The sequence below is a fragment of the Gracilinanus agilis genome, chromosome 5 (genome assembly GCF_016433145.1).
Source record: "Gracilinanus agilis isolate LMUSP501 chromosome 5, AgileGrace, whole genome shotgun sequence".
NCBI classification, from domain to species: domain Eukaryota; kingdom Metazoa; phylum Chordata; class Mammalia; order Didelphimorphia; family Didelphidae; genus Gracilinanus; species Gracilinanus agilis.
The window spans coordinates 138,464,927-138,486,408 of record NC_058134.1 but is presented as its reverse complement, the minus strand read 5'-3'; the positions used below and the strand labels follow the sequence as shown (position 1 = coordinate 138,486,408).

Below are 21,482 nucleotides of genomic sequence, written 5' to 3'. Positions count from 1 at the left end.
TTTTTGAATTGTGTTTGAGTTCTTCCAAATTCTGAGTCTAATTCACTGGAGTTTCTGCATTTTTGCTTGCTCCTCCTCTGTTCCATTTGCTCTTTGTTCATTACCTGGATAGAAGCTGACAGTTACAATTTCTTTCTTTCTTTTTCTGTTTTTTTTTACCCATAATTTTTCCTTCTTTTCCCCATGTCATTGGCTGTAATCTTGCTCCTCTGTTTATTTGCTTGATCTGTGGGTTTGGGCTATCCTGTCCTAAAGGGGCTACTTCTCTGCTCTGCTGATTGACTAGCTTAGACTGATGGAATATGAATGAGCCCTGAGCTCAGATCTTTCCCAGCTGGCAGCAGAAGCTGAAGGTGTAGGTGAAAGTATGGAGGCTAAAGGGAGCTGGGCTTCCTGCCCTGTTATCAAAGTATTCTGTTGTGGTTGCAGTGTTTGTCCTGAGAGCTGAATCAGCAGGATTCTTAAATCAGTGGGGGAAAGGTATTGGAGATTAAGCTTCCCTGCCCTCTAAAGGCTTCTTATCTGCCCCACTGATAGACTAAATTAAGCCAGGACAGAGCTGATCTGCAGAGCTGGATGTACCCTGAGTCCAAAGCCTCAAGAAGCAGAGGCCTAAGATGAAAAGTAGTGGCTGAGACTAGGATGCCCTCCCCTCTGTTCCTCTCCTCCAGCTGCCTCTCTGCCAGCTGTGGTTAGAGCCCTGAGCCTGGTACAGCTGTGGTAGCAAGGCATTCCCTCCAGGAGGAACCCTCACCCCGAGATTCCAGAGACTGCTAGAGACTCAGCACAGTAGGTAAAGGAAGACTCTTGGGAGCTTCCTTCTTCCTCTTCTTTAAACCCAAGAATTCAGCCCTCTCTGCATACCTTTTAAGTTGAATCAAGCAGGAGGGTTCCCTGGCTCTGTCCTGTGGTTAGATTTGGTTTTTTTCTGTCCCCTCGAAACACTTTCTTTTTGATTGGTGTAGAAGGGTTTTCACAGAGGTCTGGACTTTTGTTGCTTCTAAGTAACTATCTTGGCTCCCAGGGATGTATTTTTTTTACTATGAGAATCATCAGTTTTAAATTATTTATTCAACATGGCTAAACTTGGACTACCTAGATTGTACTTTCTGGAATCTTAAGGCCTCAGTATACAGAAAAGGACAAAAGAGAATAATAAACACTCTTTGAAAATAAAGAACAAGCCCCTGTTGTTCTACAATTATTTGATTCAACATGTGAAAGGGAAAAAACAAAGGGAAACATGTGAAAGGGAAAATACTTGACTGTGCTAACTTTGAGGGGCTAGGATTTCCATATAGAAGTAGAAAAGATAAATATTTTAAAAAGAAAGAGGACACAGAGACCAATACACTGTGGTAAAATAGAATATAATGGACTTCTGTACTAGCAGCAATGCAATGACCCAGGACAATTCTGAGGGATTTATGGAAAAGAATGCTACCCACATTCAGAGGAAGAACTATAGGAGTGGAAACAGAAGAAAAACAACTGCTTGAACACATGGGTTGAGGCGGACATGATTGGGGATGTAGTCTGGAAACTGCCACACCAATACAACTATCAACAATTTGGAAATAGGTCTTGATCAATGACACATGTTAAAACCAGTGGAAATACATATCAGCCATGGGGTCGGGGGGAGGGGGGCAGCTCTGGGGGTGAAGGGGAAAGTAAGAGCATGAATTATATAACCATGTTAACTTTTCTAAAAAATAAATACTAAAATTGTGTTAAAAAACAATAAAAAAAAGAAAGAGGTAAGAAAAAGGAAGAGGGAAGGTATTGATGGAGGTCACAGGAGTGGCAGCAGATCCTTTTTAGAAATTGCTAACTGGGCAATAAGTAGGTGATTCAATAAAAGTTAGCCAAACTCTTTGTAAAATCTTTCATCTCAAGCTATGAAGCATTACCATACAAAACACCTGTTGAAATTAGAACTTCTGCACTGTGTTCTGGATGAGTAGTTCTCAGAGACAAAACCTGAAGGTGCTCTTATCCCTCTTATCTAAAGTCCTTTCAAAGGAAATACTTTCATGAGCAATGCAGTTGACTGAACTGTGTATTCTCAGAAGGATGGCTTTTGGAACTTCAGAGACAGAATTAGAGGACTAGACATCAATGTAGAAAACAAGTCCACAAATGATGGCTGTGGGATCCATATTTCTGAGAGGGGTTCAAGCTGCATCACAGAATTCCATAGTGCCCCCCAGAACTCTAAGAGAGGGGGCAGTTAAAGGCAGTTGAAGTCCTGGTATAAAAGCCTCTTGCAAAGGTCCTGACTCTTTGCTCTTGGCTCTGAGCAGAGGGACAATCTGTGTAGCTCTAGGCTAGGACATTCAGTCACTGACAGGCAGGGCTGCTTTATCTTGGTAGCTAACCACAAAGACAGACCTTCAAGCAAAAATACAGTCTACCTTCAATTTAGCAGTTCAGGTTTTAGAAGGAAGATTATTTAGGGCTTAGATTAGAGTTCAGCCATTCAAGTTACATTTCTTCCTTAACCTTCCCGCCCCCCCCAATGTATTATTAGCCTACAGTTAACAGTTTAGCCAAATTACCTTCCCTCCTCTTTCCTTAAACTGATTCCTTTCTCCTGTCCCCTGAAATCACTAAATACATTTAGTTTGTGAAAAGATAGAGTTTATGTACAGTTAGCTGGGGAATATACTTACTACCTTCCTTTCATCAAACCAAGTATTTCATTTAAGCAGGGGCTGTCACAGCCTTTGCCCTGAGGGCCTGTGGTCAGATTTGCTGAAGGCTTTAACCTCATTTCCATCCTGTGAGAGTAATTCAAACAAAAAAAGTTATCATCACAAGGGGTTTAGTCTCTGTCTACTTACCATCTTGGCCCAGAAGTTTCCAAACTAGAATATCCTCCATAACCAGACAGTTAACTGATTTCCAACTGCTTACAGGGTAGGGGGAGTTGGAGAAGTACTCCACAGGCTCGTGCCCCTCCCATCCAGTCAAGTCTGCCTGCTTCTCCAAAGACCAGGGACTGGGGAAACTACATTGTCATCTGACCCCTAATCTCACAGTTTCCCTAATCCTACATAGCATTAGATAATTACTTTTGTCTCTTTCAGATTGGAAGAAGTCTCCCCTAAACAGTTTTGTACTAGTAATGTAACTGGTGCATGTAGATGCCTCTGTGTCTACAAATACCTGTGGATCAAATTTTGAGCAGAGTTAAGACAAGTTGCCCTTTGGCATTTAATAAATGCTGGTTGAGTGGTTGGCTGAAAGCTTCTGTTTAAGGTTTCTAAAAATAAAATTTCATAGTTGGAAAATTAGAACTTTCAAAGTTATTATATGTGGACTTAGAGCTTTTAAAGCTTTCAGATCTATGTACAAATAAATATGGATCACTTCAAAACCCAAGGAAGTGGAGACTCCAAAGAGCTAAATACCTAACCAAGTTAACATAGCTAGTAAATATAGAACCAGATCTTTTGGCCCCAAATTCAGTGTTCATTCTACCATAATTCCTGGAAATACTTTTCTCTCTTCCTATATCACATTGTTAACAATCTCACTGATTCAGCCTATAAAACAAGGGTATTATTCAGAAAATGAAATTTTATAATCTTAAAAATTTCCTTATCTATAGTTTCAAGTTCTAAAATGAGCCTTTCATATCCAGAAATTTTTTCATAAATTTAAAATTACTGGGCTTTTTTTTTTACCAACCTACCTATTTAGAAGGATTCTTTGAAAATGAGTTGAGAAAAAACCTACTAAAAGTAAATGAATATAATTTTTAAAATTTTCTCCATGGTTACATGATTCTTGTTGTTTTCCTCCTCTCTTCCCTCTCACCCCTCCCAGAGCCGGCAAGCAATTTCACTGGGTTAATCATATGACGCAAATGACTATAAAAGGAGGAGAGATGGAAGTAAACTGTAACATATTTTTGAAACTGGTTTAAATTCTGGAAAATTGAGAGAGAGAGAGAGAGAGAGAGAGAGAGAGAGAGAGAGAGAGAGAGAGAGAGAGAGAGATCGATCATGATGGTACATCTGATTTTGACTTATAACAATAAAAATTTAATCTTTTTTTGTTTCTTGACCTTGGTCAAAGACAAATACTAAAGAGAACTGGGGTGGGGGGGAAGTGTAGCCTGATTTTATGTCTACAAAAGAACCATCTTTTTCTTCTGCTTAATGTTGCAGAGTTTACAAACTTAATAGTGAGCCATACCCTATACACTCCAGCAAAATTATTGAAAAGGTAGAGGATACTACTCTGTTTTAGCAGCTATTGCTATTTAGTATATTTACATAGTATACAGCATCACTACAGCTATATAAGCACATCCCAATAATTGATTTACAGAATGATGACCCTGAGTAATCATGAGAAAGTTAAATCATGCCAGATATAGTCCAGTTAAGAAAGTCTGTGTATATCATATTGTGCACATTATATTCATGATTCCAGCTTCAGAGAGAATTCCATAAGAAGCCATTTAAAATTTAAAGTTACAATACTTTAAGGATAGACCCTTACCAGGCTGGGCAAATTGACTTATGCCCTGAGAGTTCTAGATGGCTAAGGGTGTACTGGGTTTCTGAGAGAAGATGGTGACTCTTCTACTCTTTTGTCTTGAAGGCTTTTAGAAACATATTAGGCTGTTATCTCTTAAATAATTTAGGCCAGACTTTCATTAAGGCAAGGGAATGACCTTTCAAGATCATTAGAATCCTTGGATACTAAGACTCTATAGTATCAAGATCTAATGAGAGATTCTTTCCTTTAACATAAAGTTTTCACTACATGCTTAGCTTTGTTCTTCTTTTTTTGTCAAACCATCTATTTATTAGAAGAATGTTTTAATGAGTTGAGTAAAAGCCCACTGAGGGTAAATTATTCTTCTTTCATTTATTTATTTTTATTGTTGTGTATAACATACTTCCATATTGGTTGTTGAGGGTAAATTCTTCTAAGTAGAGATAGAAGTAAACTATGGTATATATTATAGACTAGCTTAAATTTTATCCTGGAGACACTAATACTTAATAATGCTTTCTGTTTTATCAATCAATCAACAATCATCTATTAAATACCCATTATGGATCATGTACTGTATTAAATGTTGTTTTATTTGGGCTGTGCAATTTTTTTCTATTTAGCACTAAAACTGGTCAATTCTTTTTTTTTAAGTCATGTGAATTCAATAAGGAAAAGAAAATCAGTCAAGTAGGTTGCTAGACTTGTGTTGTTACTTAATTGGCTGTTGTTTTATTGATTATTTTTCTTTTTGAAGAGTTGTAATGAGATGCTACAAATATTGCTTTAAAAACACATCTTTCCTGGAAACCTACAATCCAATTTTGACCTCTACTAATTTAAAGGAAACAAAATAAGACATATACATTTGATCATATAATTGCCCATTAAACCATGTCATGGGATTTAGAGCTAAAAAGGATCATAAAATTTGTCAATTCCAAAATTTTACAGATAAGGAAATTGAGGACCAGAAAAAATTACTATTTACTTTTCTTCTCATCTCCTCTCCCTAGCTAATGAACATTGTTTTGATCACTGAGAACAGAAGTAAGGAGTCCCTGGAAATTTTTAAAGAAACTAGTACTTAAAAATCTATAAGTCAATTGTATCTGAAATTATTCTACTATTTGAATTTTGGACTATGCTGATGGAAGTTCAGAATTTTAAAAGCAGGACACTGTTTTTGTTTGTTTAAACACTTAGTTTCTGTCTTAGAAATTATATAGATTCTAAGACAGAAAAGAGGTAAAGGCTAGGCAATAGGGTTTAAGTGACTTGCCCAAGGTCACACATCTAGGAAGTATCTGAGGCCAGATTTAAACCCAGAAGCTCCTGTCCTCAGGCCCAGCTCTTTATCCACTGAGCCACCTAGCTGCTCCAGGACTTAGTTTTGAGGTCTGAGAAAAGAAAAGAAATTTTTTAATGATTTTTTGGAAGAAGACATGGAAGGATTTGACTTTAGTTTGAAAATGGGAAAAGTAGTTCAGGGAATTGTATTAGAAATTGCATGCTGAAGAGATTATGGTTACGTGTCCCAGGGATAAGAAATGTGCAGCAGAAAGATTTTAGGTACCATGTAATAATCCATTTAGTCTTTATTGCCTTGAGATTGAAGCAATGGTAAAAGAGCCAAGCAGATATTCTAGCAAAACAGTTTGGAAGGAATGGTTGGTTGATATATAACTCATTTTCACACATGTAACAGGTAAAAGGAAGAAGAAAGAAGAAACTGATGGAAAAGGACAAAAAGCAAGACAGGTCCTGAATATGTAGCAGGAATCTCTTGAAGAAAAGGCTCAATGAGAGTCCCTATGGAAATCAGTAAGAGTTTTTGTGAAGTGTCAAGAATGGAAACCAAAATGACCAGGGTGGAAGGAAATAGTTAAGAAAATTGGAGACAATAGAATTAGATGAGGAACTTCATAAAGCTGAATTCTTAATGAAGTGAACACATTATCTAAAGTTGATTTTTTGAAGATAGGAGAGACTCGAGGAGCCAGTTGGACAACTCCACTTGTCTATTGACTCTGAGAATTCTGAATCTTGATTACTGTGAATGCCTACCCTCATCAAGCCTATTTGTTTTGACCTGTTCTTTTTCATCTATAGCAATTTTGAATGATCCTTATTTTAAGTTCAGAAAATAGCTTAATATTGATGTAATTCTGGAATTTAGCTCAGAAATAGATTTTACTTGTCTTCGAAGAATCAGCACAGCAGAATGGAGAGGGTGCTAGACCTGGAGTCTCAGTACCTGGGGTTTCAATGCCTTTTTAGATAATTCCTTGACTAGGTATTAGACTATAGATAACTCAGAGAATCATAGCTAGGATCATAGATTTAGGGCCAGAAGATCCTTGAGAGAGTATCTAGTCTTACCCTTTTATTTTATTGGTTACAAAAGTGAGATGACTTTGGTGATGCTCATGAAACTTACAAATGTCAGAGGCAGGATTTGAATGCAGGTCTTCCTGACTCCAAAGCCAATACTCCTGACAAATCTTCTGCCACCAGTTTGCTTTTCTCACCTAATTTTTCAGAGGAACAGTTTCCTTATCTGTGAAATGAGGTTAATGGGGGTCATCTGGGTAGTTCAGGGGATTGAGAGCCAGCCCAGAGATGGGAGATCCTGGGTTCAAATCTGCATTCAAATACTTCCTAGCTGTATGACCCTGGACAAGTCACTTAACCCCACTGCCTAGCCCTTATCATTCTTCTGCCTTGAAACCAATATACAGTATTGATTCTAAGGTGGAAGGTAAGGGCTTAAAAGAAAAAAAAAAGAAATGAGGTTAATGATACTATCAGTATCTGCTGTTGTGAAGAAAGTGCTTTGAAGACCTTAAATCATTATGCAAATGTGTTATTATTTTGTAATCCAAAACATTTAAAGAGGTGGGGTGCCAAAATTTTCATTTCCAAATTTGTATCCACTCCCTTAGAGAGTTGGCTGGAGAGAATGTGAGAGGCAAGATTGAAATTAGGAGATCTGACTGGCTTTTCTCCTTTGTGAACAAAGGATATGGAGGGTGGGAGCCAACTGAATCCCCAGAAGTCATTATAATATTAAGTAGCCTTCTCAGTACCTCAGGAAAATACTCTCTGACTTTTAGTCAGTTAAGTATTAAGTCCAAAACAGGCTTGCCTACAATCCTTTCCCAATTTATTATCTCCTTTAAATTGCAAACATTTCTGGGAGTGGTCATTTTTTAAGCTTTCAGCTAACACTTTCATTGTCAATGAACGCTTTGGCAACTTTTAATTGATCCTCACTAAAAGATAAGAAGCATGCATGTATTGAGTATGTAGGGGGAAAGAGAGATATGAAAGAACTATGGATAAGAGTATTGCTGGGGGAACTGAGAGTGTACCAAAGTAAGGCAACTGCATAACTTGGCCTAAATCAGACAGGCTCTGCTATGCAAAAAATAAAATAAAATAGAATAAAATAAAATCTCTATAAATACATTTAGCAAATGTACTCAAAATGCCTCACCCCTTTAATAGCCATTTATAAATGTTAATTTTTTAAAAAATAATAATAGAAGAAGCATAACATAGTGAATAGAAGGTTGGCCTCAAAGTCAGAAAGACCCGAGTTCAAATTCTACCTCTGACACTTACTGGTTGTATCTTTGTGTCCCTTAACCTGTGTTCATTCTGTAAAACTATAAATTGCAGAGACAGTACCCATTTGTAGGCTTCAAAGATGGGATATTAACCTCCGTTTCCTTATTTGTATAATAAGGGAGTAAGATTAGATGATTTTTAATGTTTCTTCAAATTCTAAAATCCTATGATCTCTGATCCCTAATCTATATTGCTAGTGTGCACTAAAAGCAAAGCTGGATCTCCTTTACAAATTAGTTGCCATCTATTCATTATTCAGTAACTGAAAGATGCCTAACGTTATCCTTGTGGGTTTTCAAGAAAGCAGAATTATTCTGGCTTTGTAACTTTTATAATTCATCAAACATGGTCATGCTCTACTGTCATAAGCCTTCTTTTTCATGGTCTCCTTTCTCCTAAAAGGTCAGAATTATTTAGCAAAAGTTCTAATTATAAGAAAAATAGGGCTTGTCTTTTGCAGTTTATACTCACCTTCAACTTCTTGTTGGGGCATGCTCATCAGTTCAGTTTTCAGCTCATTTGTGATTCATTTGGCATTGACAACATTTCACTGATCATTATGATTTCTTGGCTTGGCTATTTATGAGGTTTTTTGCATGGGCTTCCCCAGCCAGGTTATTATTCTTCAATTTTGTACTAGTTAAGCATTCACTAAGAGGCCCTCCCAGAAAGCCGAGTTCCTGTGTTGGAATGCAGGAACAGACTCATTTCATGTTCCTGTTGACTTTTTATAACCAAGATTACTCATCACAGCTGAAGTTTGGGTAACAATAGATGGAAAAATGGTTTCAACATTTTTCCATTAAAAATAACAAACTGTTTAGCAGAAAATGTATTTGAGGGAATGGTGCTATTAGTACTGATAATAATTTACAAAATGCTATGATAGTTAGAGAACAAAATATAAACTGAATTTTATATGAAACATATACATGAACTAGACATGATTCTTTTAGAGCAGCTTATAAGTGTTTGTGAGAAACACCCAATTTGTCCATGCAGGAGAAAATGAAGATACAAAGGCCCAGAATTTGGAAAATTAGAATCATCTAAGAGATTATTCAGCCTAGATCAAGTAACACCTCCTTCTAATAACTTCTCCAAAAACCTTCCCTAGTATCCTGAGCCAAGATGACTTCTTCTTTTCCTGATGTAGGGGACTACAGATGGACAGCACTCCCTTTGGCCAGTTCTCCTTCTCCGCCCCCCCCCCCTTACGGTAATTACTCTAGGATTTACTATTTCAATCACATATCATCTTGTATTATACTCTCATTTTTTGATGTATCTTAATACCTTTATCTTTCTAAATAGATTATAAACGACCTGAGAGCAGCATATAAATTACATATCATCTATACTACATGTAGTATTTCTTTTATAAATTTCCACAGAGCCTAGTTTAGGTGCTGAGTATATATCCTCAATAACTTATAAATTCATCAGTGAATCACCATCAAAGGTAGAATTAAGCCATCTAATACTTAGGAGTAAAGACCTAAACAATGATCTTAGTCATAAAGGGTTAAGCAACTTGCCCAGGGTCACATAGTATTATGAACACAATTTGAATTCAGGTCCTTTGACTCCAAACCTAGCCTTCTATCCACTTAGGGTACATTCTAGGCATTTATTAATATTTTTACTTGACTGAATTACATGTACCTTTCTTTAGGTGGCATCCAGCAGAATTTTTTTTTCAGTTAAAGTCATCATTTTTCTTTCCCTCAGGTGGCTTTTTTCAGTTTATTGAGGTTAGTTCTTGGTTGGTTATATAACTCTCAGCTGTTTGCTGCTTACAGGTCATAAAAGTCTTAATGCTGAAGCGTGGCAAAGTTTGAGAAAAATAGCCCAAATTTGAGGGACACCATGATGCCATTTCTAATAAAATGACAAAGTAATTTCCCATTTCTTAATAAATTAGGTAGGGCAAACAGCTCTTCTTCCTCTCAGCTCCCTCAATAAAAAGGAAATGTATTTTATTTAATAAGTAATAAACAGCCTCTGACTGTCCTGGGTACACACACTGAGCAAGTCACTTATACTCTCTGGGTTCTAGGTCACTGTCTTAGACCACAAAATTGGAGAGGTGTGGACCTGCTTTCTCAGCAGGGGATTCCCTAGACCAGTAAAATCACGATCCCAGTCCATGTCCTAAATCATAACCATCTCTCAGCCCAAATCTTCACCAGCAATAAAGTCGGAGATTTTAATACTATTTTAGTGATTACTAATACATTGGGCAAACATGGCATAACCTGTTGGCATGTGTCCTTTGAGAGGGAGAGGGAGAGAGAGAGAGAGAGAGAGAGAGAGAGAGAGAGAGAGAGAGAGAGAGAGAGAGAGCAATGAAAACAAAGAACAGCTAAACATTTGCATTTCTTTGAAATGAGCCAGTAGGCATAGGTTCACTGTACAAAGTAGAGAAGTAGCAACTTTCCAGCCTACGCTAAATATATGTAAACGCGTGTCACCGAAAGCACACACTCTCTTTCTAACACTCCGATCTTTTGCCTCAGTTTAGGAGATGTAACTAAAATTTTCCACCCATTCTTCACCACCTTTCCCCTGCGAAACTGCTGAACAAAAAGCGCCTTTTTCCTGGGGGAGGAGGGGTACTGGGGGAGCAGGGGTACTGGAGGAGCAGGGAATGGGGAGAGTAAGTTGCATTTGGGCGCCGAAAAGTGGTCAAGGACACACTAAAGCCTCCGGACTGGCCCGAGGTGCTCTCCACGCTTGGGAATCCCTACACTAAACTATTCCACTTCACACCCTCCCGCTGGTGTGATGCACCCGGAAAATATTCTGGTTTCTCAAGAAGGCTCTCTTGGACTGCCCGGGTGGCTGCATGGCTGGGAAAATGTTGCCCCAGGTTTAAAATATCTGCCTTAGCAGAACGTGGGTAAAAAGCTCCTTCGCTCTCTCGCTCCTTCCTCCCACCCCACCCCACCCCTCGCCATCCCCGGGCCCTCCCCGTTGCTCCCAGAGTCTTTGGGGATGTGCCTAGACCCAGCGCTGCTGTCATCCTGGCCAAAAGCGAGCAGAACAAACCCGTGGCCTGCAGCCAGCTCTCTCTCTCACTCACAGCTAGCTACCTCCCCTCCCTAGCCTACCCCACCCCCCAGCCCCACCGGGATTTTTTTCTTTCCTTTTTTTTTTTTCCCTTCCCACAATACAGGATCTTCCTTCCTCAGCTCCTTTAAAATTATAACCCGGGGAAACCTCCACCAGAACCTCCGTCAAGCCCAAAGCAGAATGTCTGGTGGCAAATACATAGACTCAGAGGTAGGATTTGCTTCACCTTCGGGGCGTTCCATAAAACCCCAACCCCTGGGCACGAGGTGCTCTCCTGCCCTATCTCCCTCCCTCCCGCCCTATCTCGGAGTGCCTGTTTGGGCAATCTCCACCAGCTCCCAGGAGCACTCCAATCTCTTTTCTTTTCCCCATTTCGCACTTGACCTCTGACCACTCTTCTCACTTAGCCTTTGCTAAGGAGCCGGCACCCGGGGAGCTCTGGGGAGGAGGATCGGGGGCAGGGAGAGGGTAACAGAGATCGGATGATTGGTATGCTTGTTGTCCTTTGCCGGGAGAGGGATGCTTTCTTGCGTAAATGATCATTAAGGCCACTGAACGAAGTTAGGTGGGGTGGGGGGAGGACATAGGCCGGCCTTGGGGGTTCCCCTGCTCTGAGTCTCTGCGGGGACAGAGACAGATCCTCCTTGGACGTTTTTGGTTTTGTTGGGTTTTGTTTTTGTTTTTCTCTCACGCCCCACTCCTTTACTCTGCAAACAGCGAAGCAGCTGTCCGGCTGTCAGCTCTGAGGTAGGAGGCTTGAGAGGCTAGAGATGCTGAGAACGTGGTGGGCAGGGACGGGCAGCGGTGGCTGTAACTCCTTTATCCCACAGCCCTGGGCAGGCACATACTTAAGCCTGGGCGTCTGGAAAGACTTAACTAGGGCGTAGACGCACGCTATGTTTGCTCTTCCCCAAGTCCTAGATCCTTCTCAATAACTCCTTAGGAATGGCGTTTCCAAAGGGGAGATTCCCTCCACACACCCTCAGCCAGCCACGCCAAAGCCCCCACCTGTATTTACGGAGGACAAATTTTCCCCAAAGACAGTGGCTGCAGCACCTATAAAAAAAAGCAAGCAAAAGTGGAGGGGTGAAGGGGGGCGCTGTTGCTAAATGACAGAGAGGCTATTGGAATTTAGGGAAGACAGGTGAGATGTGGGGAGGGGGAGTTTGAGATGGGGTTCGATCTTGAGATTCCGTGAATGCTGGGAGAGGAGGGAGAGAGCTTCTCACCAGTGTCTAAGGGAGAAGGCAGGGACGGATACCTCTTAGCTTGAGGAATACATCAGAGAGGTGTGAAGAGGGCATTGTGGTTCTCAGGGAAGGGGGCTGCAGGTGCACTGTTTGATGGGGAGCTGAGGTTTGGAGAGAAGAAGAATAACTCTCTACTCTCTCAGAGAAAGGTTTAGGTTAGGAAGCTACCAGTGTGATAGACTGGGGAGAAGGGAGAGCTGATAGAAGAAGGTAAAGAAGGTAAGGAGTCCTAAAGTGGGGCTGGGACCAAGGCTCCGGACCTAGGTGGCTAAACTCAGGAAAGGCGGGGGAGGTGGAAGGGGGGAGTGAAGGATAGGGGGGAGAAGTGGAGAGATTAGGGAGCTGGGCGCCTGGGCTGTGTTTGCAGATGACCCCTGGCGGCGGGAGTGGGAGTCAGTCTTCTCTGCCTGGTACCGAGGGGTGTGGTGTCGTCTTTTCTATCCTTTTAAAAAGCCAGTCTCCCCGTGAAGTTTACTTTGCTCTGAGCAAGTCGCAGCCCTTGCTGCAACTGCTGCAGCCGCCTTTCAAATAATAATAATAATAATTCTCCCTTAAATCCGAGATCTTTCCCAAACTCAAGTTGACTTTTGTCCTCTTGTCTTGTTCTGCTTTTTTATTTCTTTGCCACCCCCCTCCCCGTCCCTACCATCACCCCCTCCCTAGGGGCTTCTCTACTCGGCGCCCATCCGAGAACAGGGAAATATCTACAAGCCCAACAACAAGACCATGGCCGACGAAATGAACGAGAAGCAGATGTACGATGCACACACCAAGGAGATCGACCTGGTCAACAGAGACCCCAAGCATCTCAATGACGATATGGTCAAGGTAAGGAACGGGCTGGGCTAGAGGGGGGGAAGACAAGGATAAACTCTTTGCGACAAGAGTGGAAGAGGGGACTTCACTCTTTGAGGTGCTCTGGCAGGACCCTCTCAACATCGCACTGACAGATGAGCGCACTAGCCCAGGTATCATATTCCCACTTGCTCACTCAGGTGAGGGGCTGAAAGGAATAACCTGCTGAAATCTCTAGAGAAAGGCAAAAATTGAATTTTTTTCCCTCGGTTGGAGAAATGAAGCTTCTTTGCCAGGTAATTTCAGCCTACTCTGTTATTCCTATTTAAGTTTATTTGTTTCCAAGCAAATGATTGCGCTCCCTGACTACGGAAAAGCAGATAGGCAAACTGCTTCCAGCAAGGCAAGGCTTTTGCACTCACTCTCCCTTGGATGCCTTTAAGAGCTCTCTGCTGAATGATACTATCTAGAACATGGGGTAGTCTTAGAGGACCTTTGTAAAGTATTCCTATGTGAATACAAACACGAAATTGACAGGATCCTGAATTAAAATAAATATATCTGAAAAGATTTCTTCTGAAAATATGACAGCCCACGAAAGTGCTTTGGACTTAGAAGAGAGAGTATTCAAGTGAAATGTCAGACTCCGAATGAGTTTTTAGTTAAATAGAATGAGGTTCCTGTGTCCAAGAAACATAAGTGTGCAGAAAATGTCCAGTAGTTTTCAGTACCAAGGGAAAAAATGGTTAAGTGACTTGTCTAGGGTCACACAGCAACTAAGTGTCAGAGACCAAATTTGAACTCAAGATGAGTCTTAGTCAATTCTACTGGGGAACCTTGTTTCTAGTTTGCAGCATTTCGTACTTTCATTTGTGATTTCTTAGGTCAATCTGTTCCAGGATCACATGGACCTAAATAAGTCTTTTTGTACATTTAGAATATTGCTTTAAAATCAGTGAGCTGTCACAACTTTTATCTGACTCGATTGTCAGCATTTTTTATTACTGTTGTTGCAAACTTTAATCATTTTCAGTAGATGTGGCCACATGAATGGATTGCTGGAACCCAGCTGGATTGAGAAATCATGTATATTAACCCATCTTTGGCAAAGGCCTCCTTTTCTGGGACCAAGTAGGCCAAAGAGACCTCTTGGCTCAAGGTATTAGAATCTAAAGCCACTTCAAAATCCTGTGACTGCAAATTTGGTCAAAATAAAGCCATTTCATGCCATCCAGGACTTTTTACACAAGCATTTTTGGCAGTAGGGTAAGATTTCAGTAACTCTTCGTGTTTATGCATAATATATTTTAAAGGGGGGACATTTTATTCTGGACATGGGAGGAAAATGAGCATATTGGACTTAACTGCCTTGAAGGGCAGGCAAGGGGGAAATAGTAATTGAGAGCTTTTAAAGATTTTCCTGGTAGGGCAGAGTGTAGAATAACCCCCCAAAAAAGCAAGTCACAATGAGCTGGAACTTAAAACTGCTAAATTCTGAATAAGTAGAAGAGAAGACAAATCCATTTATCTCAAATTATTTAAAGAGGAGGATAAAGTGCTTTCCTCCCTTATTTGGCTTTTGATAAGAAAGTTAGTTGCTAGGCAGAACACTGTAAAATTCAGGAAGGAGATAGTTCATTGGTTATTTTTTCTGTTCATTTGCACTGTTAATAGGAATCCCTGGAGCAACCAAACTTTCTGAGGATGAGTCAGAGCTCCCAGGCTGTATGGAATTTGGGTCTCCACACACAGCATGACTAAATAGAGAAAGAAGGATCCCACTGGGAAAAGAGACTTAACATAGATGGAAAAAAAGCATAACAGTCTTAGAGGAAATTGAAGTTTACAAAACAGAACTCCAAAGGGCAAGTATTAGGAATCCTCAGACCAAATAAATTAAAAGGAAGTGTTAATGTGTGGTCTTGCCAGCCTCATGATTCTAAGTCTCACCCATTTGCTGGTTTAACTGAGCACAGTAAAGTAAACAAATAATCCACTATCCTACTCATTTGTCAAATCCCCTAATTTTCTTACCCATGACTTCAAGGAAGGTAAATAGAAACTTAAGTGTGTGCATCTAGGAATTTAAATACTTCCTGAGCAACTACTGGTTTATAGTTCTAAGATAGGAGAGGACCTATTTCCCACCTCCCCATTTATTTTCAAGATTGTCAGAGGTGGAAGAGACCTTTAAGGTCACTTAGTTACCTATAGTATGATTTCCTTCTTCCGCATCTCTGACAAGTAGTCATTATAGCCATGAAAACCTCCAGTGATAGAGTTTGAAAATCAAAAAAGTGACTCTAGGGGGCAGCTGGGTAGCTCAGTGGAGTGAGAGTCAAGCCTAGAGACAGGAGGTCCTCGGTTCAAACCCAGCCTCAGCCACTTCCCAGCTGTGTGACCCTGGGCAAGTCACTTGACCCCCATTGCCCACCCTTACCAATCTTCCACCTATGAGACAATACACCGAAGTACAAGGGTTTGAAAAAAAAAGTGACTCTAAAATTTTTTTTTGCATGAGGCCACCAATTTAAACTTGATTAGGAAGGCTAGAACAATCTCTTTCCTGTTACCTTAATGCTAGAACATGAGGGTCTCTTACATCAGGATAGATACTTCCTAATCTTAGAAAACCTAAAGTTCATGTTTTCATTATGCTATTAAACATCATATTAAATATGGGAAAAAATGGAATGGAAACAGAACAAATAATGGAAACAAATGGAAACAGGTCAAATAAATCTGCTGTGAGAGGTAAATGACTTAACCAGGAAGTGAGAAGCAAGTCTATATCCAGAAGATAAAATGTGAAAAGTTACACAGTTACTGAATTTGTACTGAGTGTTCTTTCAAAAACCAAAGCTAAGCTGTCTCGAAAGCACAAACCCGCTAGTCACCAATTTTTAAAAAAGAAATTAGTTTTCTAATCCTTTTCTCATTTTGGAGTCCAAGGACCCAATCACCTGGATGTTTGAGCATAAACACATAAAAATTGGGTTCTTTGATTCCTTCAGTAACTGAACAAATGTATTTGCCCATCAAATAGTATAATCATGAAAGTTCAGATGAGTTTATCCAAAAAGTAAAGGAAAATCAAACTATTATGTCATGTTTCTACTAATTAAAGGAATGTAAATCAATGTGAAATTTTGGCAGCTGATGCTTTTTTAGCTTTCACAACTGGTTAAAATATTTGAGATGTATTCAAATATGGAAAGGATTTGTGAAGTTCTGGGTAGCAGGTACCTTCTCCCACTTGATCACTGAAACTGACTATAGATATTTGATCAGGATGAGAAAATGGAATGGATCTGTAATTCCATGGCTGTAGGGAGTCTTACTCTTCTTGATTTATCTAAGCACCAACACTTATCTGAGATTCTGTAGTAATCTCTAGGGAGTTACTCTAGGTACATAGTGATTATTCAACATACTCAGGAACCCACAGCTAATAAGTGTTAGAGATAGGATTTGAACCCCAGGTCTTCCTGCCTTCAAATCTAGCACTCTGTCCACTGTATTTGGCCTGTCTTATTTGAATATTTCTGTGTTGGCAAACCTATGGCACATGTGCTGGAGCATGGCCGTGGGGGGCTGCTCCCTTCCCCTTCCCATGTGCACTTGAGGACATTTCTCCCATCTCCCACCCCTCCACCCAGCAGCCCAATGGGAACACTTCCTCCCTCCCCTGTCAAGGGTAAGGGAGGGGGCTCACATGTGGTGTGAGGGTTGCTATTTGGGCGCTCGGTCTCTAAAAGGTTCACCATCACTCAAATATTCTTTTAAGACACCAATTTATACACTTTTGCCAAGAATTTAAGAACCAGTTGACCCTGTAATCAAGTACAATAGACTTTAGATAGAGTCAGTATCAAGTCCCTGATCTGTGCCAGGTGCTGAGCATTAAGTTGTTAAGCTTTAAGCGCTGAGGATATAGACAGAAAACAGCTGTCTCAAGAAGCTCAATTTAATGTGAAAGACAACTTGCAAAGAAAGAAGGATGTGTATGTTCACTTTTATGTGAATATTGAACTTCACAAGTAGGTAGAAAAATTGACCAAAGGTGAGTATGCTGATTGCACTCAAATGCCAAGGCACACGTTTCTCAACTTTATTAAACTTTTAATAACTTAGTAGCTGTTTTCTGTTGATTCAAATACTGTAAACTAAAGAAAAGGCTTACCAGCATCAAGGGTTTTGCTTTGATGAAAATGGACCCATTTTTGAAGTATCTAGACAAGAAACCCACCAACTCTAAAAGAAAGAAATTGCAGTTGTTGACACAGAAACCACTTAATCTTTACCTACCTCCAACTTAGCACAAGGAATGACCTTGGACTATATGTCCTGGAATGCCTGTGAACTGAACCACTTACTATAGCTAACTCATGGTAGCGTTGTGTAGTACATTCAGCCTTCAGTGGGCAGAAAAGCAAGTCCATATTCATGCCAGCAAATGAAAAATGAGATCATTCCCCAGCTGTGCCACAGAGATGTTAGAGGTCCAACCCATTATTGAAGATCAAGAAGAGGTCCTCTGGGCTCAGAGTTTTTCCATCTTGACTTGAGTGAGTTGCATATGTGGTAAAGTATGTTTCAAATTTGCTTTCTGGATTCGCTAGTGTGGAGGAAGCACTCATCTTCAAACCTTAAACATAGATAAGCGTATACCAGGATTGATTCACCTATTAAATTTTGTTTCAGTGCATTCCTTTGAATATGTGTCTATTTCACGGTTTGGGTTATTTTGGTAGGGTATGATGATGCTAATGGAAGAGAAATTTATTCAGATGCATAATGTCTAAAATAATTAACTCATAAACACGCAGTGCTTATCAAGGATGGCTTTCTGTCCTTACCAGGTGATTTATTATAATTAAGCTACAGAAGAATTAATAACTTTACCAGGAACACAGCTGAATTACTTAGTTTGATTATTCCTCAGATGTCAGTAGCCAATTTACCAAATGACTTAAGAGTCGACTTATTTAAACAGCTGTATCCTTTATAGCCATGATTTGCAAGAGCCAACATATACTAGCTCATGAGATCTGATTGTTACACTTTCAATGTGAACATTTACATGTTGGGTATATCCTACAAAAAAGGACTTTATTATTTTATTGATTTCTAGATTATTATTAATTATTAATCATGCAGATTACACTGTAAAGTGTGCCATGTGTACTCCAAGAATCTCAGTTTCCTCAATAGCTGAAATTATAGGAGTGCATGCCACCATGCTCAGGCTCAGAGTTCATCTAACCCAACTTGTACTGAAATGGGAATCCCAAATACAATATCCCTAATAAATAGTTATTTAGCCTTTCCTTGAAGATTTCTCATGAGGTGGAACCAAGGATGTGCTAGGTCAACTCTGGCCAGCTCTACCCAGCTCCCAAGAAACTCTCATTAAAAATTTCTATTTGATCATTTCACACCTTGGAAACTGGTGAATGCAACAATCAGGACTATGTTCTTTTGATGATTATGTAGACTTAAGAAAAGTATAAAGAACATCTTAATAATGCAGATTAAACTTAAAAGTATATCATACATACCTTTTTTTGCTGGATAATTGCTTGTTAAACATTTATCACCACATTATCTGGGGAAAATCTAGTATATTTTAGGAAGGTGCTAATTATTAGAAACCTTTGATATTCTTGTTATATTTGTTTCTCTGCAATATCCAGTCATTGCTTCTAGTTCTTCATCTGGAACCAAGTGCCACAAATCTATGCTCTCTTCTAAAGAACAGCCCTTCCTAGGTTTGAAGAGAATTATTACACCCTCCCTGAGTCTAATCTTCTCCAGACTAACTGTCCATAGTTCCTGAAAGCGATCCTCATATGGGATAGTTTCTATTGTTCTAGCCAAATTTCAGAGATCTTCAAATGCCAGGTTGAGAAGTTTGTATTTTTCCTATAGGTAGTGGTTAGTCCTGGAATGTTTTTAGTATATAAGGGACATAATGAAGGTGGTGTTTTCAGAAGATTAATTTGCTAACAGTCCAAAAATGGATTGGAGGTGATTCAGACCTAAATCAGATAGATGAGCTAGAAGACTAGTAGTAATCTTAAGGAATGAAGTGGTGGTACTCTAAATTAGAATAATTGCCATGAGAATGGAATCTGAGAACCCTAAAATTTTAAATTAGTAAGGACAAAAGTCATCGGGTATGGAGGCATTTCAGTTTTTCTTTAGTAGGCCACATGATCAGCCATCTACATGATCTGAATTATGTGGGTGGAATGAATTTAATCATATGATTTATTATAATAGCTTGCATTACAATTATTAATTGATCCAAGTTTCTTTTGGCATGAAACCTGGTAGCAATTGATTATATAATAATAATAGTAGCAGGTTGGTAATTAGGCCCCACTAATCATTCCACTAGCAGGGTGATTAGGTCTACTACTTAATCTATGTTAGATAAAGAGAAAATACATTCTTTTCACTAAAAAGCTCAAATATTTGTTCCAGGAGTCTAAAGTTAGATATTTGGGATCTAGTCCAAACCACTCATTTTTGCAAGTGATGAAACTTGAGACCCAGAGAGGTTTTGTGACTTCCCTAAGGCCATGGAGCTAATGAATGGCAGGGAGGGACAGATTCGAGATATATTTGGAAGGAGCAATAAGATTTAGTGATGGATTGGGTGTGTGGATGAGAGAGAGAAGAAATAAAAGACTGTAAGATTACCCATCCATATGTGAATTTTAAAAATTAGTTACCTATTATTTTCTTGTTTAGTAACATAAAGGTAACTCGTATTATGTACACAAACATTAATCTGCTTTCGCTGGCCAAAAGAAAATAAACATGAGTATACCTCATTATTTTGATTATAGCTTTGCTTATGAAAACCCTTTTTAATTTAATGTGGCCAAAGTTATCTATGTTAGATCTCATAATGTTCTCTAAGTCTTGTTTGGTCATAAAATCTTCCCTTCTCCAAAGGTCTGACAGGTAAACTATTCTGTGCTTCCCCAGTTTGTTTATTAAATCATTATGAAATCTGTTTGTGAAATTCATTATGAAATTGCTCTTTATTTCTAAGACATTTACCCATTTTGACTTTACCTTGGGGTATAGCACGAGATGTTGATCTATGCCTAGTTTCTGCCATACTATTTTCCAGTTTTCCCGGTAGTTTCTATCAAATAGTGAGTTCCAAATATCTTGCTTGCAGCTCAGTGGGGTAATATTTATTTGGCTTCTTTCATCTTAAAAGCATTCATGGTGCCAGCTAATTAATACTTACACAACATTAAGCTCATTTTGTGTATGTGGAAATCAAGGGGAAAAGTTAAGTGACTTTCTTAAAACCAAAAAGTAGTCATCATCAAGGATTAGCACCAACTACTGTGTCCATGTTTTCTTCTGTTCTTAGACTTGAGTTTTGATTTTTAAGGATAATTATAAGTGATCATGAATGACTCAGTCGAACATGGAACTGTGCATGAAAAGAACAAAAGTGCCTAGGCTTCAAAATAAGCTTGAGTTTGGTATTGGCATAAAATTATCCTCTAGCCACTACCCAAAGATACTTAGCAGAGGTGTCATGGTGTAATGAAATAGTCCTGGACTTAATTGACTGAAAACTTAGGTTTGAGTCCCTGCTTAGCTCCTAGTTAGTTTTGTGATCTTGAAATTTCTTCACTTACAATGCTTCTGTTTTCTCGACTATACAAAGAGGAGGTTGAATTAGATGATCTCTAAAGATTCCTTCTTGAGGGCAACTAGAGAGGTGGGTCAGTGAATTAAGAGCCAGCCCTAGAGATGGGAATTCTTGGGTTCAAATCTGGCCTCAGCCACTTCCTAGATGTGTGATCCTGACAAGTCACTTAACCCCCACTGACTAGCCCTTACCACTCTTCTGCCTTGGAACCAATACCTAGTACTGATTCTAAGTCAGAAGGTAAGGGTTTAAAAAAAATAAAAATAAAGATTCCTTCTAGCTGAGTCTTAGAAACATAGATTCTTCACTGATTGTTAACAGCATCTAATATGCTTTCAGCCTAAGGCAATTAATATATGATCTGGCTGATTATTAAAATGTGATAATATTAGTAAAGCACTTTGCAAATCTTAAAATACTCTACAGCATGACTGTTTTTAAAAACCACTCTTTGCTTCTAATTCACTTACATAGTCTGAAATAATTAAGTAATTAATATGGAATTAGTCCTAAATTAACATGACTGA

The 21,482-nt window shown here is 39.3% G+C and overlaps 1 protein-coding gene across 3 annotated transcripts in view; it reads left to right on the top strand.

Moving 5' to 3' along the window:
• Window positions 1-11,348: 11,348 nt before the first annotated feature.
• Window positions 11,349-21,482, top strand: part of CAV1 (caveolin 1) — a 42,939-nt gene continuing 32,805 nt past the window's right edge. Inside the window, exons 1-2 of one of the 3 annotated variants that reach the window (XM_044677357.1) lie at window positions 11,349-11,433; window positions 13,137-13,301. In XM_044677357.1, the coding sequence (XP_044533292.1) occupies window positions 11,404-11,433; window positions 13,137-13,301 (195 nt within the window). In that variant the 5' untranslated portion in view covers window positions 11,349-11,403. Of the gene's footprint in view, window positions 11,434-11,904; window positions 11,971-12,860; window positions 12,884-13,136; window positions 13,302-21,482 lie in introns of those variants that run through there. The other 2 variants (XM_044677359.1, XM_044677358.1) reach the window with 2 other exon arrangements.